This window comes from Ostrea edulis, chromosome 9 (genome assembly GCF_947568905.1).
Source record: "Ostrea edulis chromosome 9, xbOstEdul1.1, whole genome shotgun sequence".
Taxonomy (NCBI): Eukaryota; Metazoa; Mollusca; class Bivalvia; order Ostreida; family Ostreidae; genus Ostrea; species Ostrea edulis.
The window spans coordinates 37942937-37969446 of NC_079172.1; the positions used below are offsets into that span (position 1 = coordinate 37942937).

The window sequence follows — 26510 nt, forward strand, 5'->3', positions numbered from 1 at the left end:
ATGTGGTTAGGGTTGCCTTTCCCTTTAATGGAAATATATCTCGCTTCCAATTGACATCTCAGATATCGGAGATATCTGCAGGATATTTGATTTCTGTTATCAGATATTTCACCAGTATGTATATCAGTCATCTCTGGAGTTTATACTGAACACTGTATATTTCACTCTCACTGCTTCAGTTATTCCGACAGTTGATGTCGGGAAGAGAGGCTGAGTGCTAGAGATCTTTCTAGAGATTTCATGTCTTGTTTTGACGATTTTAATTTCTTCTTGTTTGATGTTTCTCATTGAAATCTATATGCAGTACATCAACAACATGTTTTTGCACTATTTAAAAACATATACTTGCATGTGCTCGTACAAAATCATCATATTTAAACAAGATACATTTCATTAGAAATAATATGTTATGTATACACTCTTTGTCACTTTTGTTCAGTGCCAAAATGAATGTCTACTTGATATAGATATGAATCGTTTTCTTGGATAGGTCAAGATGATGGTAATTTGATTTTCATTAACTCTAAATCTGACAAAGTTTAGCAGTCTATTAGTAATTTTATTTCTCACTGTATATTTTGACAGGGAGTGATTTTTTATGCCAATGAAAAATGTGTTACATGCACCGCATGAAAAATATTTAGATTTTGAAAAATGCACATAAATTAATGTCAAGCAATACAGAGCATTTCCTATGATCCAATGAATGGTGTCTATGTAGGTTCTGAGAATTTGGTTGAACTGAGTGACACCCCGAAAAAGGCCCCCAGTGTGCCCTCTGACCTTTCGAAGATTGCTAGCAGTAGCGGTCTCTCTACTCCTAAAGGTCGGGGGTCAATGACACGACTACCAGGACCGAAATCTGGACGTGATAGCAGCAGTCGGGAATCCACCCCCAGCAATGAGAATTTGGCGGACACCCAGAAAGGGAAAACAAAAGGGATAGAGAAAAAGGTTAGTGATGGGGCATATGTTAGTCATGATAAAACCAAAAGGGATAGAGAAAAAGGTTTGTGGTGGGGCATATGTTAGCCATGATAGTCTCATCATCTAATTAAATGACTATACAGTGTATTGTTTGTTTTTTACATGCTGGAAAACATAAGATTATAGAATTTCTTCCTTTGTTTTGACTTTGATATTGTATGTTTCAACAGTCTCGTTTGCCAGCATTTCACAAATGCTATGGTCATTATAATGGAAGAACTGGTCATTAGGTAGAATGCTGTCTGACGAGTGTCATATATCAATTGTTAGACGGTTCTTTATATACTGATTTGGACTGTATTACTCACGATACAGTTAAACTTCGGTATCTGGAACACCGATATCTCAAATACCATGTATTTGTTGAAGTGATTTTGAAGTCCCATCAACCACTTTCTTATAGTATTTTACCCTCAATATCTAGATTTCTTGGATATGTCAAAGTTCTTCTTCGAGTTTGAGATAATGAAGTTTGATTGTTAAGGCTCACGACGGGTATGGCCAGTCAACAAGGGATACTTACTCCTCCTAGGTACCTGATCCCACCTTTAGTGTTTCCAGGGGTCCATGTTTGCCCTACTTTCACTTTCTTATTCTGTATAGGAAAATGTATGAGAATAATCACTGTTCATTATCTTCACTTTTCAATAGTCATAATAAATATGGAGAATTTCCTGAGTATTTTTTGAGTGTGTTGAATTATAATTTTTTGGACAGTACATCTATTCTTAAACTTGATTTTCTTGTAACAGGTACAAAATTTGTAAACACATATCAGCTTTAACAATTTTCTAATATTTCAAACTATTGTTTGCAGACGGATTCAGTACCAGACTTGACCTCCATGACACGTTCCTTGGACAGCTCGCTGACCACCGCTGGCTCTGAGGACAAATTGTCCAATCTACAAACCCAACAGGAGATGGAGGGGCTCAAAGCCGAGATTAAAGATCTCAACGAGAAACTCGAGACACTGAAAATTAAAAGGGCAGAAGACAAAACTAAACTGAAGGAGTTTGAGAAAGCCAAAATACAGCTTCAGCAGGTAAACAGTGTAATTATAGGTGTAGATGTATTTAGTGAATCCATTAAGATGTATTTAGTGAATCCATTAAGATGTATTTAGTGAATCCATTAAGGAGATGTATCTATTGAATCCATTAAGGAGATAGAGATGTATTTATTGAATCCATTAAGGAGATAGAGATGTATTTATTGAATCCATTAAGGAGATAGTGATGTATTATTGAATCCATTAAGGAGATATAAATGTATTTATTGAATCCATTAAGGAGATAGCGATGTATTTAGTGAATCCATCAAGGAGATCTATCTATTGAATCCATTAAGGTGTAAGAGGTGTATTCATTGAGTCCGTTAAGGAGATAGAGATGTATTTATTGAATTCTTTAAGGAGATAGCAATGTATTATTGAATCCATTAAGGAGATAGTGATGTATTATTGAATCCATCAAGGAGATGTATCTATTGAATCCATTAAGGAGAAAGAGATGTATTCAGTGAATCCATTAAGAAGATAGAGATGTATTTATTGAATTCGTTAAGGAGATAGAGATGTATTTATTGAATCCATCAAGGAGATGTATCTATTGAATCCATTAAGGTGTAAGAGGTGTATTCATTGAATCCGTTAAGGAGATAGAGATGTATTTAGTGAATATATTAAGGAGATAGAGAGGTATTTATTGAATCCGTTAAGGAGATAGAGATGTATTTATTAAATTCTATTAGGAGATAGTGATGTATTATTGAATTCATTAAGGAGATAGAGATGTATCTATTGAATCCATGAAGGAGATAGCAATGTATTTATTGAATTCATTAAGGAGATAGAGATGTATTTATTATTGAATTCATTAAGGAGATAAAGATGTATTTATTGAATCCATTAGGGAGATAAGGAGATAGAGATCTATTTATTCAATCCATTAGGGAGATAGGAGATAGAGATTTATTTATTGGATTATTGAATCCGTTAAGGAGATAGCAATGTATTCATTGGATTCATTAAGGAGATAGTGATGTATTATTGAATCCATTAAGGAGATAGAGATGTATTTATTGAATCCATGAAGGGGATAGCAATGTATTTATTGAGTTCATTAAGGAGATAGAGATGTATTTATTGAATCCATTAAGGAGATAGAGATGTATTTATTGAATCCATTAAGGAGATAGAGATGTATTTATTGAATCCATTAAGGAGATAGTGATGGATTATTGAATCCATGAAGGAGATAGAGATGTATTTATTGAATCCATTAAGGAGATAGAGATGTATTTATTCAGTGAGGGGATAGATATGTACAATGTATATGGTTTCTGGGCAGTGAGATAAAGAAGATACATAAACATGGCTGATAATCAATACTTTTAATTTCAGTTGCAAGAGTACAAAAGTAAAATGCAGGAAACACAAAAAGATCTTCAACAGCAGCTGCAGACGGCCAGAAAGGTAAAAAAAAAAAAAAAAAAAAAAAAAAAAACCTCCAAAAAACAAAGAAAGCACTTATTGTATTATATTGAGAGGCTGTGATAGGATAGTTGAGTAATTTGATACTGTTACATGTATAATGTAGTCATGGTTAGCTCCATCCTAGAAAATAAAGAAAAGGAGCCCTGTTAAACCGTACCCTTTGGTTCCAGGTAGAGTCATTTGGATAATTGAAGTTTTGAAAGTTTTATATAACCGAATTATACATGTATGTATTTGAGTGCCAATGTTGGAGTGTAATCATTTAATTATTTGTTAATTTTTGTAGGAATTAGAAGACAACCAAGGGAATTAAGTAGCTTTGCTTTAAATCATATGTTTTGTGTAATAATTCAGTTGTTTGTCGATTATTGTAGGAAGCTAAGGACATTCAGGAGAGCTTTGATCGATATAAAGACGAAATGTCTGACCTCGCTGAGACAGTGGAAATAGCAACACTCGATAAAGAAATGGCAGAAGAGAAGGTATCTACATGTAACAAAGACCATTTTCTGATCATGGAAAAATTAGATTCTCTTGGTAATGTCTGAATTCAGGAAGTTAAGGCAATTTAAAAACTTTTGCTATATCTCATTCTATAAATTCAATATGCAATTGAAATACATTTATTTACTGTAAAACCTGAAGAATACTGAGAAGGACAGTTTTGTTTACATCATTCAATTTTTGGAAAAAAAAAATTGACTGAAAAGAAAATCAGAGATTTCATCCTAATAGATTTCATTTTTTACTTTTTCAGGCAGAAGGATTGCAACAGGAAGTGGACAGTCTGCGAGAACGAGCTGAGGAACTCAACATGGACCTCGAGATTCTCAAGAATGAGATCAGTGAGAAAGGTAAACCATGAGCTTCTAAAGAGAAAGGTCTGAGTTTGAAGTTCTGAGGAACGAGATCAGCCAGAAAGGTCTGAGTTTGAAGTTCTGAGGAACAAGATCAGCCAGCATGCTCAGATAATGAAAATGTTCTACATGGCAGACCATGCTTTTCAGTTTGAATTTAATGAAACTGACACTAAGATGAAATCTTACACCTCCCTGATTTTTTCGTTAGTTGCCAGACAGGTACAGTGTATTGTTGATTGTTCATTTCACATTGTTTGATTTTTCTAGCCTTCAATGAGCAGATGATCGGATGTTAATAAATAAAATATGACACAAAGTAAACTTATCAGCCAAGTTATCTTTAATGAGCATTTTAACAAGTATTTGCTGGAGAATTGATGCTGATTAATAATTGATATCTCTTGTGACTTCATACACATAGTTTTTATTCCTCTATCGATATACAGTGAGATGGTGATTGGTAGTGTCCCTTTATTTAGCCTTGTAAACATCAACATAGATCACTACACACGGGTCAGACGACTGAGATTAATTGTTTCTTTTTTATTCACAGGAACAGACGGAGTGGCATCCGAGTACGAACTGAAGCAGAGAGACCAGCAAATAGAGAGGCTGAGGGAGGCCCTGGTCAAGTAGGTGCCATTTCTCACATCATTCCGAAGCACTCATAATGCCTAAACTTATTCCTAGTAACTCATTTAAAAGAGTCTGAGGGAGGCCCTGGTCAAGTAGGTGCCATTTCTCACATCATTCCGAAGCACTCATAATTCCTAAACTTATTCCTAGTAACTCATTGTCTGGATTTATTTTTTTGTCAACATATTGTACCTAAAATAGGAGGAAAATAAATTTGACTTAGTCTGTAACGATCAGTATTGGAATTCAAATTTTACTTTCGTAATCAGGGCGTAATTTCTCGCTGCTGTGTTGAATCTAAGAATGGACAGGGATCAGTGAACAGCAAAGAAACACGCAATTAACGCCTAATCTTAGGTCGAGAACTAGTCTTGGGACGTCTCTCTATTTCAAATGCTTAAAGGATGTCTTTATCAAAATTCAATGGCGGATTAATTTGACACATAAGGACAAATTTTTTTTAATACATTGTATCACCCGTTGTCAGTTAATGTTTCCTGTTGCTAGACACCATCACTCTGGAAGATGTGGCTTTTACTCCCAAAGAGAAACATTTAAGTTTTTTCAAATGTTTCTTGGCCAATCAGATTGGAGTTTTTTACATAAAGTATAATAGATTTAGATCATGTTGGAAATTATTGTAAATACTATAAATTCATGATAAGAAATTAATGTAAATACTGAATTATAGTTGGAAATTTTTGACATGAGGATCAGACACATTAATCTATTCTCTTGTTTGTTATCAGAATGAGGGATTTATCCAACCAGGAGAAACAGGAAGTTCAACGACTGACAAAAGTCAACGAGAAATTCACGGCGGAAATTACGAACTTAAAGAAAGATAAAGAGAGATTTGCTGGGGAGGTGGAGCAGCTGTCTCAACAGATGATTGACCTCAAAGAACAGGTCAGAATTTCTAATCTGCTGAATCATTTTAAAATGTCAGGTGACCAAATCGACTTCCACTGTGACAGCAGGTGATTGACCTGAAATCTATTAGAGTTGAAGTTGGATAAAATGATCAAATCCAATAAACATGATAGCCCAAAAGAAATCCTGTTGTCAGGTGCTGGATTATCAATTTATTGATAAGTTCAAAACTTCTTTTAGTAATGTAGGATTTAAGATCATTGTATAAATCAGGACTTTGAGTGTGTGTCCACAATAACTCTTACCCTGCACTCAGTCTGAGAGAGAAATATTCAATATTACATGGTTCTATTAACAAGGCTAAATCATTGTGGAGGCAAAATGATGGCTGGAAGTTTGGAACCCTAATTAATTTTTTTAAGTCAAGACTCATTTAATGTGTTCCAAGATTCCTTAGTTCTTGTCAATATAACATGGATATGCCTGATGTAAATTTTTATTTTGGAATGTCAGTGATAAAACATCTGTCACCACTATTCAAGTTGCAATACTTTGAGTTTATATTCTGTGAGGTTACATTGTACATGCTGATATAACAAGTTACAGTGAAAGAGACAACCTGATTGTCTTTCCTCAATCTTCAGACTTTTTACATATTCTGTTTGTACATAACTGTAGTTCAAATTTTTTGTTGATTTTCTTTTTTGGGGTTTTAGGTGGATGCAGCTTTGGGTGCAGAGGAAATGGTGGAGACCCTCACGGACAGGAATTTAGCTCTGGAGGAAAAGATTCAGGAACTAGAGGAGGAAAAGGCAGACCTGGTGAGTCACCATGATTACTAGGCTGTGTTCAGGATGGTAACACATAGCCTACCTGCTAGGCTAGATATCTACATTTAGGTCTATTGAACACACTGTATGAATCAATGCTTGTTATCCCTACATAGGGATAGTCTAGATGTTCGTTCAATTTCATTGTGCTATTTAGCACTATGTTACTGCTACATTTTGAACACAGCCCTGGTGTCAAGAGAGGGTCAGGTTCATGGGTAAACTTGACAACAGAGGTCATGGACACCTACCAGATATACATCTGTAATAGCAATGCTGAAACATTTTCATAGCTTCATCTAAATGCATGCAAAGAGGAAAAAGATGATGTTACTATCAAATGTTGATTTGCATATTGTGTGATATTATAGGAAGCCTTGCATGATATGAATGAAGAACTGCAAGAGACGGCTCGAGAGGCGGAGTTAGAGTTACGTGAGGAACTAGATCTGGCAACAGGACGTGCTAATGAGGTAAATTAAAAATCTATGGTGGGTAGAGATGTTGTTAGGGAGTCTGTGATTGTTGGGTAGAGATGTTGTTAGGGAGTCTGGGGTTGATGGGTAGAGATGTTAGGGAGTCTGTGATTGGTGGGTAGAGATGTTGTTAGGGAGTTTGGGTTGATGGGTAGAGATGTTGTTAGGGAGTCTGGGGTTGATGGGTAGAGATGTTAGGGAGTCTGTGATTGGTGGGTAGAGATGTTGTTAGGGAGTCTGGGGTTGATGGGTAGAGATGTTGTTAGGGTGTCTGTGATTGATGGGTAGCGATGTTGTTAGGGAGTCTGGGGTTGATGGGTAGAGATGTTGTAAGGGAGTCTGTGATTGGTGGGTAGAGATGTTGTTAGGGAGTCTGGGGTTGATGGGTAGAGATGTTGTTAGGGAGTCTGGGGTTGATGGGTAGAGAATGTTGTTAGGGAGTCTGGGGTTGATGAGTAGAGATGTTGTTAGGGAGTCTGGGGTTGGTGGGTAGAGATGTTGTTAGGGAGTCTGGGTTTGATGGAAAGAGATGTTGTTAGGGAGTCTGTCATTGATGAGTAGAGATCCTGTGGTTGTTGGGTAGAGATGTTGTTAGGAAGTCTGTGGCTGGTGTGTAAAGGTGTTGTTTCGGAGTCTGGGATTAGTGGGTAGAGAGATTAGGTCTGAGAGCCTGTGGTTGTTGATTGTAAGATTCAGCAGACTTCCTGAATTTATGAATGTCTATGATTTAAGACCAACAATGCAATAAAGATTTTCTTGACATTTTTAGTTTAAAAGGAAGCTCGATGCCACAGCAGAAACATTTGCAGACTATGAGGCCACAATCAGCAAATTCCGAGAGCTAGTGTCCACATTGCAGGTAGGTTCTGGTTTTCTAAGTAATAATGTTGTCATGGTCTGACCAGGTCCGGAGGTTATAAAACTTCTACCACACTCATAATCAAACTCAGCCATATTTGTTTTCTTTACAAAGTTCTCTGAGCAAGCTACCAGCATACTCGAAAAATCTTGAGCATGTACTCCATTTGAGTATGAGAATGATTATATAAAAGTTTTGTAACCTTCACTTTTGAGTATGAGTACGATTTAGAGCACGGGGTTTGAGTTTGATTATGAAAACGTGCTCAAAAAAGTTTTATAATGAGAAACAAAACTCAACATACTTGGGGAAGTAAAAGGTGAAGGTCATTGATGTGTGACTGCTAAAGGTGGAGATCATTTACCATATTCAAAGTCACAAATTGCCACAATCAAATATGGCCATCTTTGGCGGCATTGTATTTTACAATCAAATCTTGTCTTGTGCTGGAACTACATATAATTCAAAACTTGCTGAGAGTTAAAAGATCTTTCTGTTAAGGTTACTAAATTAGTAAATGTGTTGCTTTATGTCTAAATAAACTTTTACTTATCTACTATGCTTTTAATTCTGCAGCATAACCTTATTTTTCTGTTATCAGGACACTATACGAGATATGAGAAGTAGACAAGCTGAGACAGAGCAAAAGTCAGAAACTACACCAACGATTGAAGTCATCGACTTCAAAACCAAGTTTGCCGAGACGAAAGCTTACGCAAAGGTGAGAAAGAGACTCTGCTGTGTCTAAAATAACAGCAGGGCATAGCGGAATCTGGGTGGGGGATAAAGTCGGATGATATGGATAAATTTGAGGATTAGATCCTACAGAGATTTGTCCGACTAACTCAAGGTGTTTTCTAAAACCCATCAGATACAGATATAGACTATTACATACTCTAATTCTCAATACAGCATGATTAATCATTGAAAATGAATCTACTCTAAAATTGTTACATTATTCTAATACAGATGGGGAAAATTTTATAAATATATGGCATTTCAAATATAATACTATAAACTGCTACATAATGCATTATACCTAACAGAAATGTATCCATCCCATGCATCAGAGAAATTAGAAATATCTCCACAGTTACATGCTTTATGACAAGATGACTGAAATGCTGGGCTTTTTCCTTTACAGCATACGCCTACCATGACCTCGGTGGGTAATGAGGGGCTTTTCCTCGGGGTGTTTGAGTTTGTTCTAATTTTGTTTCACATTTTGTTCAAGGATCATTGATTAATAGTTTTAAAGCTTTTATTTGATTGTTTATTTTATTCACATTTTCCATTATTCATTACTATAGTTTACATTCCTTTCTTTAAATATATGTGGGAAATATATAAAAAATTTTTTTTATATTTAATTATATTAGTTTTTCATTCCCTAGCAGGTTTTCTAAGAGAGAGAGAGAGAGAGAGAGAGAGAGAGAGAGAGAGAGAGAGAGAGAGAGAGAGAGAGAGAGATGTACTGTGGAATTTTGATATTTGAAAAAACTACCACAATAAGATTTTAGGTAAAGCAATGCTTCAGGGAAGGCTAGAATTACTTTTGACTGTAAAAAAACCCCACCCATTTATCACAAAATGACAAATTATTAATTTCAGTTCACGACTGTACTAAATGATTTCACAGTACATAAACAAAATTTTCTGCTTTTATAAAAAAGAACTGTCTTCTTGCATGTCCTGAATCTTATGAAGGCTTGGGTTCATCGGTGAGAGGACATTGATTACGTTGTATAATTATCTATATTAAATCAGAAAGACGTGCCAAACTCTCTGTCCCCAGTGTCTGCCTGGAATCCTGTATATTGACGCAGACAAAATATTGAAAACTCATTTCCTGTACAAAAACACTTTTGCAAAGTATAGTTTTGTAGATAATTCAAAAGTATTTAAAGGTCATATGAAACGATTTCTAACAGTGATATTTTACTTTATAAACATAAAGATAGGTATGAATGAAAGTCAAATAGAGTTTAATAAAAATATATTGTCTTTAGATTGATAAGAAATAAAGCTGTAAACTTGTACATGGAATGAATTTGTTACCCGCTTAGTGTGCTTGATTCTGTGTGTTCGTGATGTCACAACGACCCATCGATGTAAACAACGCAATGGAAATAGTGTAGGCCTACCGTTTTGTTCAAGGAAATATCTCACTACATTTAATGGATATGGACTAATTTCTGTTTTCAGATGAACTGCCCAATTTTGTGGTTCAACCATATCAGTTTAAACCAGTCAAGACTTTTTTTCGGGGATAATTTCTCCTCCAAAATGTGTGGATTCCTTGTCTATCCCATGCAAATTTTGATTTATGTAATCATTTCACACTTTTTATAAGCTTTTAGCCTTTAGAGATTGGCCTTCTACCAGTGATAAAGCCGGTAGAAGACCAATCTCGAAATCTTACAAAATTTGGGAAATGATTAGTAATACATATTGAAATTGAGAGGGTTAGAAAGGGAATCCACACATTTTGAAGAAATTATTGCCGCAAAAAAAAAATCAGAATGGGGGTGGGGGGGGGGGGGGGTGGGGTGTAGTACTGTCCATACATCAGATGCCTATGAATTTCAAAACCCCATGCAATCAGATATTGATGTTTAACTATCATTTTAAAAAGATTAAAAGTCGTATTAACTTGTGTACATTTCATTTATGGTTTATCGTAATAAAAAATGTCTAAAAACTGTAATAGTAATCCCATTTCCCTTCTTTTTAAATACAAATAACCACAATATTGAAATAGCGCTAAACAGTGGCGGATCTAGACCTTACTGTGGGGGTGGGGGGGGGGGGGGGGGTTGTGGGTTGTTGAGGTGGGTTGTTGAGGCCCAAAGGGAGGTTATGGGAAGGGGTTAACCCTTTCCAATTGGGGGAGGGGGTGGGGGGGGGGGGGGCCCTCAACCGGGAAAATTTTAAAATGGTGCAGTTTAATGCATTTATGACTGAAATTCTTGTTCCTTCTTCCTTTCATTTATAGTCACCACATTCTTCATAGGTTCGGGTGTGGTTAAAAATATATATCAGGATATCATTTCATATGACCTTTAAGTGTACTGATGTGTGTCAGCACCAGAACAAAACTTTTGGTTCACATTAGAATTAACTAGCTGTGTGTTTTCCTTTTAATGTGTAAACTTGTCTGTAGTGATTACATGTGGCTTTGAAAATATCATTCACATAGTTTTAGTTTATATATGTATGTCAGAATCAAAGAAAGTATAACTCTTACCATCTGAATGATAAGTGTTACAAACTGGATGTTATCTGTTCAATCATTTCAGTATGGGTGATAAGTGTTACATTCTGGGTGATAAGTGTTACATTCTGGGTGATAAGTGTTACAATGATACAATTGTCCACTTGTCTATACGATAGACTTAGAAATGATACGATTATCCACTGGTGTTTACGATAGACTTAGAAATGATACAATTATCCACTGGTGTTTACGATAGACTTAGAAATGATACGATTATCCACTGGTGTTTACGATAGACTTAGAAATGATACGATTATCCACTGGTGTTTACGATAGACTTAGAAATGATACAATTATTCACTAGTGTTTACGATAGACTTAGAAATGATACGATTATCCACTGGTCTATACAATAGGCTTAGAAATTATCCACATCTGTACAACAGGCCTGAACATGATATACTTTTATTTATCCACATCTGTACATCAGTTCTGGATTTAAAACATTCATAATTATCCATTTATTTAAACAATAGGTCTGGATATTATACAATTATCCACTTATAGATATTTACAAACTTTTTGAATTTTCTTGATAATTTTTGCTATCTATGTAGACTATAGACATGGAGTTGAGAAAACTGGAGGTTCAACAGGCTAACAGACATGTGGGGTTGTTACAGTCCTTCATGGGGGATAACTTCATGAACAGGGGAGGTAAGTCACAGTAAAAACTCACATACAAAAAGTCTCCTCGAAACTCAACAAAAAATTTAATTCTTCATTCAACCATTAATCTTGTCCAAAATGAAATGGCTATTTATTAGATTAATAGATTGGGTAAAAGTTTCACAAAAATCCAATATATATATATATATATATATATATATATATATATATATATATATATATATAAATATATATATATATAAATATAAATAGATAGATAGATAGATAGATAGATAGATATCCTATCAACAAAGATTGAGAAACACATAATATATATATAAATATGGATGCTTTCAATCTTTGTTTACAGGTGACCATGATGCTATCCTGGTCCTGCTCATGATTCCTCGCATTATAAGTAAAGCAGAACTGCTGGCCTCACAAGTTAAAGACAAGGTATGTAAGTTAACATGTGTCTTAAGGTGGAGCATCCTTCTGACATGTTCTGCAACTCTTGGTTCAAGAATGTTAAAAAAGTTAAACCAAAGCAGTCGAACAATAAGTTAACTTGATGACAATGCATTTCTCCGACATTTCACTTTCTGATGTCTGCTTCTGGGTATCTATATTTATGCAATACAGTAGAACACAGTTATGATGAACCTTCAGGGCCAGCAAACACAGTTCATTATAACTTAACTTCATTATACAGTAAAACACAGTTATAATGAAACTCCAAGGCCAGCAAAAACAGTTGGTTATAACTAAACTTTATTATACAGTAAAACACAGTTATAGCAAACCTTCAGGGCCAGCAAAAAACAGTTCATTATAACTAAACTTCATTATATAGTAAAACACGGTTATAGCGAACCTTCATAACTTTTTGTGAAAATGTTAATTTTTGTTTATGTTTTTCTGTTTAGAAAATATGGAGCACACTTTTGGGCAAACAAAATTTTGATATCACTCGTGTGTACTAAAAGGATAAAATTAATCTCATGTTAGTGCTATTACAAGATAAGATTTGATAAAAAAAGGTCTGATGTTAAAAATGACCTCTAGTTTATGGATTAAGCTGAAGAATGCTTCACCTTAAAAATGTGTTGAACTCTACCAGAAAGAGAGAATTATAGGATAAAACAAAATTTCTAAAAAAAATGTTAAATTTAGTTTGAGTTGACGGAGGAGATCAATAGAGACAGCGTGTTGAAGAGTCACAGTGCAGAGCAGAGCAGTTTCTCCAGTAGTCTGGTTCTGTTACTGAACACTCTACAGGGGATCATGAGACAGTATGACTAGTGAGTATTATTAAGTTTCTCCAGTAGTCTGGTTCTCTGGTAGTCTGGTTCTCTGTTACTGAACACTCTACAGGGGATCATGAGACAGTATGACTAGTGAGTATTATTAAGTTTCTCCAGCAGTCTGGTTCTCCTGTAATCTGGTTCCCTATTACTGAACACACTACAGGGGATCATGTGATAGTATGACTAGTGAGTATTATTTAAAAAGGATATGATCTTTGTTAACCTTAGATATTAAATATTGAACAAGGGTTATAACTCTTGTTAGTCCTCAATATCAAACAGGAGTTTTAGGTCTGTTTCACCCCAGAGATAGAAACATCAAATCCTGGGATATTTAGACTAGAGAGGTAGATGAATTGTCACATGTATCAACTATTTAACCCTCCAATGAAATAAAAGCTTTACCTAGTTATTGAACGCATCAGCCCGCGAGGATCTGGGGTAGAATAGGTCCTCATTACCTCTTGCTTGTCGTAAGAGGTGACTAAATGTGACAGTCCTTTGGATGAGACTGCAAAAACTGAGGCCCCATGTCACAGCAGGTGTGGCATGGTAAAGATCCCTCCCTGCTCAAACTCAGTAAGTGCCAAGCATAGACCTAAGATTTGCAGCCCTTCACTGGTAATCGTGATGTCTCCATATGAGTGAAAAATTCTCAAGATTGACATTAAACGATATACAACCAACACCTGGGGTGAAATATTACGTACTCTTACTGCTAGTTTGAATAACACCAGCATTGGGATGAAGACAAATTTACTGATTCAGAAATTCAATTGAAACAAGATCAAATTGATGGTTTTTGCTCTACTTTAAAATTTTAGTTTATTGTTGTAGTTTGTAGAAAATGTTGCCAGTTTTATTCTTTGTTGTATTTATCACTAGTGCCTTGAAGACTTGCAATGTGGATTTACTACTGAAGATTGGAACCCTCCTACCCGAGATCAGTGCCCATGAAACATCGGTCGATTACTTCATTGAACTTCTGCGGAAAGATCAGCTCGATGAGACCATATCACTGGATTTGCTGGAGAAGTCTATTAGTTACTTCCAGGTAAGAAATCCTAAATGCTCAGTTAAAAACATTGGTTTCTCCTTCTTGAGACAATATTACAAAGTGTAGAATTGTTCTCTGCTGATAGTTGTTGTATAATTGGATGTATTGTTTACTTAGCAACTGCATTCAGTACATCTGGCCCAAGAGAAAGTGGATTGTACCGCTCTGATGGCTGATCAAGTCCGCCTTGTACAGAGCGCTACTGAATGTGTGGGGACTGACATCACCCGACTCAGGGTCCTTCTGATGGTGAGTAATAAGTGCAAGGTCAAAGGTCATTATATGACTGTCACATGACACATGGTCCTTCTGATGGTGAGTTATGTGTTGTATAGACGTCACCTGACTGTCATGTGACTCAGACTGTCTATTGGTCAGTGGTTTTGGTCTTAGAAACACCAATTTTTTTTACTTATATCAATACTTACCTTTACTTGTGGTTTTACATTGATTTGTTGAATTCTTTTATCTCTTGTTTTTTGTGGTGCGCAGTGATATACCGTATATCGTTTTTTTTTTTCCGTGGGTCTAAAATTTGGTGATTTGCTGGCTCTAAAGTATGCTAATAATTTTAGAGTAATAAAGTTTGGTGGACAAGGAAGAGTTATCTCTCTTGCAAATACTGAAGTCGCATTTGGCTGCATATTTGGCGAATGAAATTTTTGCAGAAAGCTATCTAACCACTGAAATAAGCTAAATTTATCACCCCACAGAAAAAACCCTGCTTTTCTGTAATGAGAGAAAATATAGGTTACATGTCGATGAATTAAATTAAACCAGTGATATTGTATTAGAAAACACAAAAATTGATTTCTTGATTATTGATGTCATTAATTTCTTTGTTGGATTTTTTCAGCCTGGACAGGAAAAGTCTGAGATAGCCATTCTCTTTAAGGACTTGGAGAATTGTAACAGTGACACCAAAATGTGTGCCCGAAAGGTAGGATCATCATACTTCTCACTATCTATACAGTGCGCAAAATTGATATGGGTAAAACTAGGAGTCCGGTTATCATTCTTCTCACTAAGTTTTAGCTAAGCAGAGTGCAAAATTGATATGGGTAAAACTAGGAGTCCGGTTATCATTCTTCTCACTAAGTTTTATCTAGTAAGCAGAGCACAAAATTGATATGGGTAAAACTAGGAATTTCAAAGCAACGAGTTGTTATCCCAACATGAATTAGATGTGAAACTCCCGATACCTCTACAACTTCAACCATAATAAGAACAAGTGGCCTTTCTGTACTACATAAATTACATCCAGATAGATTCCCACTGTCTTCTGACAATCGTACCTGACAATTTGAATCTCAAACTTAAAAAGTTCCCCACAGTGTAAAAGCAGAGAAATAATTTTTGCGATTGCATACAGAGTGTATTGAAATGAATGTTTTGCTTACTGATTAGATAAAGAGAAGACTGCCACAAGGGGATGGCTCTGCAACACCGCTGTCTTTTGGGAAAGAGGTCAGTATTCATATTACACCACTGTCTTTTGGGTAAGAGGTCAGTATTCATATTACACCACTGTCTTTTTATTCATATTACACCACTGTCTTTAGGGAAAGAGGTCAGTATTCATATTACACTACTGTCTTTTGGGAAAGAGGTCAGTATTCATATTACACTACTGTCTTTTGGGAAAGAGGGCAGTATTCATATTTAACACCAGTCTTTTTAGAAAAGAGGTCAGTATTCATATTACACCAAATTGATGTCGTTTGGGAAAAAGGTTAAATAGTGTACATGATTGACAATTATACAATAAGCCACTGACTGTCCTTTTGGAAAACAAATAGTGTACACAGTTAATGATTATGCATTAAACCACTGTAGTTTGGGCAAAAGATTAGTTTGCATATAAATAAGTTATTAAGTACTATTAACTTTCAGGTTTTTGGGATATCAATGGGGTGATCAATGAATTGAAGCCTGTGGAATTCTTGCTGAAACATCTTTGACATTTATGTTAGTAATCACATGCTCCGATCAATTCATTGCCCCATCTACTCTAAAAGCAAGACCGTTAATCCTTAAATCGTTTTTGATTGATAATGTTGTAATTATCTACAATATATGTTATTTTGAAATTTTTAGTTTCAAAAAATGTCAATTGTCAGGTGCAAGATTTATTAATGGACTGCAGTAAAAACATCACCATGGTAACCAGGACATTACACTTTTTGACAGCAGGTGCCATGCAACAGGCTGCATTGATGACCGGTAAGAAAGGGGCCATTATTGTTAAAGAGATGACCATTAAGAAAGGGGCCATTATTGTTAGAGGGATGACCAGTAAGAAAGGGGCCATTATTGTTAGAGGGATGACCGGTAAGAAAGGGGCCATTATTGTTAAAGAAATGACCAGAAGAAAGGGGCCATTATTGGTAGAGAGATGACCTGTTAGGGATGAGTCATTATTGTTAGAGGGATGACCTGTAAAGGATGAGTCGTTATCGTTAGAGGGCCTGAGAGGGATGAGCCAGTTTTTTGATGTATGGTCAATAAGGGAAGGGTCCTTATTATTTTGTGGATGGATGACTTATTTATTATATTGATGAATGGATAAGGGAAGGGTCCTTATTGCCTGACGAGTAGATGATAAGGGAGATGTACAGTGTACTTATTATTTTATGGATGAATGACTAGGAAGGGGACATTTATTAGATTGGTGGATGTTAGGTAATGGAGGGGTCCTACTGTTCGACAGATGGATGGTAAAGGGGAGGTCCTTACTGTTAGACAGATGGATGATAAGGGGGAGGTCCTTACTGTTGGACAGGTGGATGATAAGGGGGAGGTCCTTACTGTTTGACAGATGATTGGTAAGGGGGAGGTCCTTACTGTTTGACAGATGATTGGTAAGGGGGAGGTCCTTACTGTTTGACAGATGATTGGTAAGGGGGAGGTCCTTACTGTTTAACAGGTGGATGGTAAAGGGGAGGTCCTTACTGTTTGACAGATGGTTGGTAAGGGAGGGATTATTCATTGAAATAGATGGGAATGATCAGTAGATTTTTCGGAGGGATGAGTTATTCAGGGATTGTGTCACAGCGATCGTGTGTACTGTGATCTCACAGTGAATACATATGACTGGTCGGTATAATTTGATTTTTTGAGATTTTTTGGTCTCATTATTTTGTGCAACACAAGTCTGATTATTACTGTGGATCTCATCATTTTAAACTATAGATGAAATAATTGTATGTGACAGATGTTTTTTTTCTCTCACACATTTGTTGAATATAAGGTTAGAATGAATCATTCCATACTAACCAGTGGTATTCACACAAGAGTAAATGTCCAATTGGCATTACCACCTGATTGCTCTACTTTACAAATCAAAGAATTTGTCCCACCATGACTAAAAATAAATTGTTGTTTGATTCAGATTCATTAGCAGGTAAGGCTTGGATCAGACGTATCTTGTTTGAGTGGTTACCAAGGTTACAAAGAATGGCTTTTTTTTTAGCACAGTTATACATTTATATTCAATACTCGTGTAACATTAGTGATATAGGACACCTATTAATTATAAAGTGTTGGGTTATGCATATCCTATGCTGAAATAGTAGTAAGGGTGTATACACATGGTTCCTGAGTGGACGACAAGAGCACCATATGTCAAAACTCTGGCTACTGTTTAGGCATAGTACATACAAAGCACAACACTATGATTATTATGCTGACTGTCTTTAGAAAAATTACTTCATCAGCTGTTCATATATTTACAAATTAGCAGATGTCACAGTCTCTGTCATTGTAAGCATCTCACTGAAACAGTATCACATCAAACGTTTCAGAGACTAATCAGAATAATCTACCTGTGCTTTTTTAGAATAAAAAAACCCACATAAGATAAAAACATAAACGTGTGTATCAATCAATGGAAATATTTCTATGGGTTTCTGTCTTTCTATTTGTTGATTTAAAGATATTGGGTTTATATTGTGTTATAGTCACATTTATTTTTGTAAGTCTGAATATTAAAGCTCAGCCGATAGAGCATTTGGCATCTGATGGCATGATAATGTATGTATAGAAACAAACTTACAGGAAGCATAATAATCATTAATAGAATTTTACAAGTATACATAGATTGTATATCAATTAATTTTTCACTAAATGGGACAAAAACAAAAAAATTATTTTGAGTTAAAAGAAATGAAACTGACTTGTTTTAAGATGCCCCAACCCTTGTGAAACATCTGATCACCATTTTAAGATGTCGCTACTAGCCTTGCCCTTCCTCATAACTGAGGCTTGATAATTTGAACAAAAAACTAGAGGGAAAATGGATATGTTAACAGGAATCGTCTGTATTCTAACCTAGTTTGTAAGTATGCTTTCTGACATGAATGGATAGTGTATAATTTTAAAAGTTAAATTTATATCAAAATGTGACCAGATCTAAAGAATATAAGTCAAATTCTTAGGATATACAATCCTGCAGATGGGATATCAGGAAGTATTGAAGTTGTAAGTGGTTTTTTTAATTTATTTATGGATTTCCCTTGGGATTCTGATGGTAGGATAAAGAGACATTGATGACAATCTTGTAAACAAATGGAAGTAAGATGTATACAAAAATCCCCCCCCCCCCCAAAGAAAGACAGAAATAGGGGCATGTCTTTTCAAATCAAAGCAATTTTTGTGCGTATCAAAATAACTCAAGACTGGTACATTTGGAGATTTTAACAACTAATATTTCCACAATATAGCATGTATTAGAGTATGTATATTTACATTTAATTTGTCAGCGAGGGCCTGATATTGAACGAAAATTCTTATTTTTAGATAAAAATAATATGAATCATGATTTCAATCTTTAGAAGCATATTTTTGCTTGATATACTGCTTTTCCACGGATTTCAATTTTGCACATTACAATCACAGATGTAGCAAAAGGCATATTCTGCACAGATGTATTTTTTTTTTTATAAACTGTGAACTTCTACAGTCACTGTGGTGGTATTTTGTATGATTCAGATTCATTTAATCGGGGAAGATGACCGCATGTCTTCAGATTGTGTCTCATGGATTTGATTTCTCTGCACAGCTTGTTTGGAATTGATTGAGGTTGTTTGTAGTTTTAACGAGGTCATTTCATGTTAATTACATGTACTAGATGAAAGGCATTGTTTAGTAGTACATATATTTAAGCAGGAATAACACATCGTCTTAATGTACAACTTCTTTTTGAGAAATCAAAAGAGTGCATGATTAAATACCCGGTACTGTTAAAGTGGTTATTTACTGGTGGTGGAAATTTACACTAATTATGCGATCACGTAATAAGTGCATAAATTTCCCCCACATGTATAGTTGTAAATATTTCACAATTATTATATAAATTCTATTCATTTACCGCATCATTTTTGCCCCCACAAGTAATGTTTGACATGGAAAAAACGCCTGTCATATCTGTTAGCTTGGTGGATTATTGTATATGGTTGTCTTACCTGTTAACTTTGAGTATTATTGGATACAGTTGTCTAATGAGTTAGCTCCGAAGATTAATGCCAATGATTGTCTTATCTGTTCATTTAGATCACGAGTGCGAGTCCCTTAATTTTGTTTCCTATTGTGTGGAACTAAAGCTGCAATATTTGCTAGATAATATAAAAATCCACATTTTCATTTACAAAATATCCTAATATATTTCTTCAATTTTCTGTCCATAACATGTTTTTGGTGTGTTATTCCTTCTTAAAAGACAGGTGAGTCATTTGGCAAGGCGATGAAAGAAAAGCTTGATGCAGCAGGCTTGATCAGCTGATAAACAAATCAGACATTACTGTTTACGCATAGTGAGTGTGTGCTAACCTGTCATACCTTGTTGATTTTCATCACAAGCATTTATCAATTTGATAAACTTGTACTTTTTTTTAAAAGTGAATATTGTTGACAACTATCAATAGTTGTTTGTTACAGAAAGTACCTTGAAAGCAATATTTACTTATATGAAAGGCAAATAATATGATAAAATTATCATTAGTATTCAAGTTTAGTACATTAATAATGCGGATATTGATGAATTGAAAGACTGGGAAATCATGGAGCTTAGATGATTTACAGAGGTATGAATGGCTATTAAAATGCCATGGGAATGTCATAGACAAACATTGATTTTTATTGAATATTCACTGGAATTTAGCAGACATTAATGACTTGTTATCATTATGATATTCAATAATCTGATTATTAAGTAATTGTGTGTTGTTGTTAGGAGGAAAGCTGGAGGATTACTATGGTAACAATTTCTTTAGGCCTGCTACTATCTTGTAGTTTCTAAAAATAGCCCCCTCAGCAACCAGCAACAATTCTGTTCAAATTATTTACAAGCAAAAATTGAAGTTTTGCAATACTCAAAATGCAAGCAACTAATCTGTTCAGCTAGCAACAAGCAACAAATCTGTTCAGTTAGCAACAAGCAACAAAACAGATTAGTTAGCAACAAACAGCAAATCGTCTCTGCAAGCAACAAGTAGCAAATCTTTTCAGCAACCAACAAGAAACAAATCTTTTCAATAAGCAACAAGCAATAAATATTTTCAATAAGCAACAATCAGCAGATCTTTTCAATATGCAACAAACAACAAATCTTTTCAATGAGCAATAAGCAAAAGATCTTTAAATCTCTATAAGCAACAAGCAACAAATATTTTCTATAAGGAACGAGCAACAAATATTTTCAATAAGCAACAATCAGCAGATCTTTTCAATATGCAACAAGCAACAGATGTTTTCAATAAGCAACAAGCAAAAGATCTTTTCTATAAGCAACAAACAACAAGTTGTTCAATTAGCAAGAAACAACAGTAAACTCTGAGTTGTATAGTTTGCAGTAAATTGGTCAATATGACTGCTTTAGAAACTATCAAAAAGTTTATATCAGTGTTAAGTAAGAAATTTAAAATGCAAATTGATAATGTAATGCTGAAAATAGGCAAAGACTCAACTGCATCATAACCTTATCATAATATTTTGTTTGTTCAGAGATAGATTATGCAATTCAGAAATGAGATTAACAGAGACATTGAGCTTTGAGGTGTGTTACATGGATAAAGCTTGCTTGACTAAAGCAGCATGTAGTACAATGCTAGATTTGAACTGGTTTGCTTTGTATGCTATTAAAGAGCAGTGTGAGATTAGAAATTATTTTCAGCAGCCAAAATTTAATTTCAAATAAAAACCAACGTATTTTCCAAATGAGAAATATTCTTAGAAAAGAAAAGGAAGGAAAGATTCTAGCCTCTGCTCCATTCTTAGGGTCAGGATCAAACCCTCTGCTCCTTGTTTGGGGGGTGTGGGTAGACAAGCCCTCTGTTTGGTATTTGTATGGGGAATTAACCCCTTAAAATTTGTCCAAAGCTTAAGGATAGGCAATTCAGCCCATTCCATTTTCAGTGGTCGGGATCAAACCTCTGTCCCATGTTCATAGGTCAGGAACAAACCCTCTGTCCCATTTTCATAGGTCAGGAACAAACCCTCTGTCCAAACCCTCTGTCCCATTTTCATAGGTCAGGAACAAACCCTCTGTCCCATTTTCATAGGTCAGGAACAAATCCGCTGTCCCATTTTTCAAAGAATGAAATTAAGCTCATTGTCACATGTTCAGGGTTCAGGATCAAGCCCTCTGTCTTACAACAGGGTTTGGGATCAAACCTTCTTTTATTCAACCCCATGCTCAGAAGTCAGGATTAAGTCCTTTTACTCATGTGTGTGCATGATGGGGAGGTAGGGTAGGGTATTAAAATACTTTGCCATGTTTAGGAGTGGTGATGGACTCTTCTATCCCACCTTCAGTGGTCATGATACCCCCCCCCCCTCCCCATATGCATAGTCGGAATCATGTCCCTCTTCCATGATAAATGGTGAGAAATCAATCCCTCTGTCCAATGTTTTAAGGTAAAGCATCAAGCCACCAGTTTTCACTGTGGTGTTGTATAGATAATTTCCTTTCCCACGCCCCAACGTCAGACAGCTGTGAAATACAACTGAAAGAGCTGAACTGTGTTTTGAGATTACAATTGTTGCTGGTGTTCTGAGACCTGTTTCTATGTAAGTTTGTGCATGGACTTTGAATGATTAAATCATGCATGTTTTTTTTTCTTTTCTGAAATCAATGGACTTGAAACTGTATGAATGATAATAAGAAATGTTTTATTTTATGAATTATCAAATATGTTATATTTTCTGAATGACTGTTATTTGAATTAATTTGATTGATTCATTTTGTTGAAAATTAGTGTTTAACGTTACATAATTATTTTTGTACTAGTTAGGTATGAATTGTAGTCTGATAGTTTTCAGAGGATTTAATATCATTCTTAGATGGTATTTCAAATTTCGAATGTTAATCTAAAATTGTTAGATTGCTTTGGTGAATACTGGAGTAAGTTACATTCTCGATGGCATCTACTCTTCTTTTCACTACAGCATAATTTCATGTGCATGAGTGGATGACCTGTTCTAATACAAATATCTGCCTGAATTTCTGAAAATAGACCTACTATCAAAATCAGCTTATGAACCTGTCAAAATCTGACACCCGTGTGCTGATTCACTGTTCATTCCGACCTTATTTTCATCCCCAAATTTTCTTCATATTGTACATTCAGGCATCCTGTCTAATACGACGTCCTGTCTAATCTGATGTCCTGTCTAATCCGACGTCCTATCTATTACGACATCCTGTCTAATCCGACGTCCTGTCTAATCCGACGTCCTGTCTATTATGACATCCTGTCTAATCTGACGTCCTGTCTAATCTGATGTCCTGTCTAATCCGACGTCCTATCTATTATGACATCCTGTCTAATCCGACGTCCTGTCTAATCTGACACATAAGTCATCTTCAGGAGCATGTCAGATTAAATAAGTTTCACTAGTCATGCATACTTACAAAGTTGCATTACTAAATTTACAAAATCTTAATCAATCTGTCCCACATCACTATGTTTGTAATTTATAATTTTATAGAAGGATACTTAAGAAATAATGATTCCTTTGATCTTTGCAATAACCGTGGTAGAGTATATATTTAGAAATTGCGATTTCTTGCCATGTTTTCTTGGAAACTCGATCTTATTGAAATGTCCATGTACTTCCAATTGTTAACGTCCATGTACTTCCAATTGCTAACGTCCATGTACTTCTAATCGTTAACGTCCATGTACTTCCAATTGTTAACGTCCATGTACTTCCAATCGTTAACGTCCATGTACTTCCAATTGTTAACGTCCATGTACTTCTAATCGTTAACGTCCATGTACTTCCAATTGTTAACGTCCATGTACTTCCAATCGTTAACGTCCATGTACTTCCAATTGTTAACGTCCATGTACTTCCAATTGTTAACTTGTTGGGCCATCCAGATCTTCTGTACTACACTGAACACTGACAGCAAGGTTTGAAAGGCAATATGTGACTGAAGCAGGGAAGGGCCCTGGGCATTATTTCACTGACAGTGGATATAGGAAATCCCAGGGCAGTGTGTGACTGGAGCAAGGAAGGGCCCCGGACTTGGATTTCTCAGAGAAAAAAAAATTCATTCAAAACTTGGACCTGTTTGAGATTTTACTCAAATTTTGACTGCTCAAATAATAAAAAAAAGAATGACAAACTTCAGTTTGAGATTTTTTTCGACATATCGAAGTTGAATAATGATGTCGTGAATTCCAGGGCAGTGTGTGACTAAAGCAGGGAAGGGCCCCGGGCATTATTTCACTGACAGTGAATATAGTAAATCCCAGGACATTGTGTGACTGGAGCAGGGAAGGGCCCCGGGCATTATTTCACTGACAGTGAATATAGTAAATCCTGGACAATTTGTGACTGGAGCAGGGAAGGGCCCCGGGCATTATTTCACTGATAGTGAATATAGTAAATCCTGGACAATTTGTGACTGAAGCAGGGAAGGGCCCTGGGCATTGTCTGACAAACATTTCATGATTCCTCTCAATGAGATGATTAGAATATTTACACTCTGATGTTGTATACATTTGATACCAAAATATAAGCAATGACATCTGTGTATATTTTATTGACTTAATTTCTATATGTTTGTGCCTTCCCTTGATAAGTGGTGGCTCATTTATAATACGTATCGGAGAAAGCTAGAGCATGAGATGGACATCAATTTTCAAATTGCTTAGTTTTCCAAACATATTTGCTGATGATGTATTCTGTACGCAGCGTTGCTTTGATGTCAATATGAAAGCACAGTTTTCATTTAGTGTTTGATCATTGAGACATTTTTGATATCAGACAATATTTTTTGGTATAATTTTGTGAAATGAAGTGAATTAGATATTACGAGAGAGGAACTCTCTGACAGCCTATGTACTATGGTAGGTATATTGGTTATAATTGTGAATGATATTTCTATGCATGCAGGGTTCTTTTTCTTCTCTTAGACAGCGTTGTATCGTGGCTGAAACCTAAGACGGGTATAGAGTGACGTGGAATGTTTTATGAATAATCACTTTCACTATATATATATTGCTTGATTGATTGATATTAACAAATTAATTAACATATTTGAGTTGACTTTCCTAAAATTAAAAAAAGAGTATGGTAATGATTTTGAAGTGGTTTGTGTAATAATTTTAAATGTATGTATATTTGATATTTTGCTATAATGATGAATCTTAAGTCTTCATATTTGTGTGTGTTTAATTTATGTGCATATGATTAAAGGTGTTTATTTGTTCTTTATTTAGCACCTCAAACAAGAACAGAAGTAAATATGTGCTTGTGAATTGAAAACAGGTGCCTTGTGAAAACATGGGTTCATGAATTTGTTATAGTTCTTTTTCTTGTCAAACACAGATTCAGAAGGCTTGATGCCAAAAAAGATGGAAGAAATCGCATTCCAGATATCTGATAAAGTATACGGAAAAGATGACACTGGGCCATATGAATGTCTCAGGTAAATCTGAACAGTAGTTATTTTCCAATTAAAGAACCCTAATCTGGAGACTGTAACTAATGTTTGCAACATTAGTCTGAGGCTGTAACTTAATTTTAATCTGAGGCTGTAACTAAACTTTAATCTGAGACTGTAACTAAACTTTACAGCATTAATGTGAGGCTGTAACTAAACTTTAATGTGAGGATGTAATTAAATTTTAACCTGAGGCTGTAACTAAACTTTACAGCATTAATCTGAGGCTGTAACTAAACTTTACAGCATTAATCTGAGGCTGTAACTAAACTTTACAGCATCAATCTGAGACTGTAACTAAACTTTACAGCATTATCTGAGATTGCAACTAATAGATAACACCTTTTAAAAGGTTTATTGTTCTCATATGCATGGAATTTTTTTGCCCCCCTTTGAAAAAGAGGGGGCATATTGTTTTGCAACTGTCGGTCCGTCGGTCGGTCGGTCTGTAGACCACATGTTGTCCGCTCAATATCTTGAGAACCATTCACTTGATGATAATGATATTTCATATGTGGGTTGGTTATGAGTGGAAGATGACCCCTATTGTTTTTCAGGTCAACGGTCAAGAGTCAATCTACTCTGGACTTAGGAATATAATGTCCGCTCAATATCTCGAGAACCCTTAGCTTGAAAGACATCAAACTTGGCACACTGGTACATCCTAAGGAGTAAATGACCCCTATTGATTTTGAGGTCATATGGTCAAAGGTCAAGGGTCAAACTGGGCATAGGAATATACTGACCATTCAATATCTAGAGAACCCTTTGCTTGACAGACATCAAACTTGGTACACCAGTACATCTTCAGAAGAAGATGACCCCTATTGATTTTGAGGTCACATGGTCAAAGGTCAAGGGTCAAACTGGACATAGGAATATACTGTCCGTTCAATATATTGAGAACCCTTTTCTTGACAGACATCAAACTTGGTACACTGATACGTCTTCAGAAGAAGTTGACCCCTATTGATTTTGAGGTCACATGGTCAAAGGTCAAGGGTCAAACTGGACATTGGAATATACTGTCCGTTCAATATCTTGAAAACCCTTTGCTTGACAGACGTCAAACTTGGTACACCAGTATGTCTTCAGAAGAAGATGACCCTTATTGATTTTGAGGTCACATGGTCAAAGGTCAAGGGTCAGACTGGACATAGGAATATATTGTCCGTTCAATATCTTGAGAACCCTTTGCCTGACAGACATCAAACTTGTTACACTGGTACGTCTCCAGGAGAAGTTGACCCCTATTGATTTTGAGGTCACATGGTCAAAGATCAAGGGTCAT

The 26510-nt window shown here is 35.5% G+C and overlaps 1 protein-coding gene across 13 annotated transcripts in view; it reads left to right on the top strand.

Moving 5' to 3' along the window:
- Positions 1–26510, top strand: part of LOC125658747 (dynactin subunit 1-like) — a 54076-nt gene that overhangs the window by 7384 nt on the left and 20182 nt on the right. For 3 of the 13 annotated variants that reach the window (XM_056149109.1, XM_056149107.1, XM_056149112.1), the window contains 24 exons: positions 722–954; positions 1805–2032; positions 3392–3463; positions 3859–3966; positions 4242–4338; positions 4898–4976; positions 5730–5889; positions 6570–6674; positions 7055–7156; positions 7929–8018; positions 8620–8739; positions 9163–9183; positions 11853–11952; positions 12275–12360; positions 13078–13205; positions 14097–14265; positions 14386–14517; positions 15125–15208; positions 15676–15735; positions 16389–16491; positions 17660–17671; positions 20498–20521; positions 22646–22666; positions 25105–25204. In XM_056149109.1, the coding sequence (XP_056005084.1) occupies positions 722–954; positions 1805–2032; positions 3392–3463; positions 3859–3966; positions 4242–4338; positions 4898–4976; positions 5730–5889; positions 6570–6674; positions 7055–7156; positions 7929–8018; positions 8620–8739; positions 9163–9183; positions 11853–11952; positions 12275–12360; positions 13078–13205; positions 14097–14265; positions 14386–14517; positions 15125–15208; positions 15676–15735; positions 16389–16491; positions 17660–17671; positions 20498–20521; positions 22646–22666; positions 25105–25204 (2434 nt within the window). The remainder of the gene's footprint in view (positions 1–721; positions 955–1804; positions 2033–3391; positions 3464–3858; positions 3967–4241; positions 4339–4897; positions 4977–5729; positions 5890–6569; positions 6675–7054; positions 7157–7928; positions 8019–8619; positions 8740–9162; positions 9184–11852; positions 11953–12274; positions 12361–13077; positions 13206–14096; positions 14266–14385; positions 14518–15124; positions 15209–15675; positions 15736–16388; positions 16492–17659; positions 17672–20497; positions 20522–22645; positions 22667–25104; positions 25205–26510) is intronic. The other 10 variants (XM_056149118.1, XM_056149115.1, XM_056149120.1 and 7 more) reach the window with 8 other exon arrangements.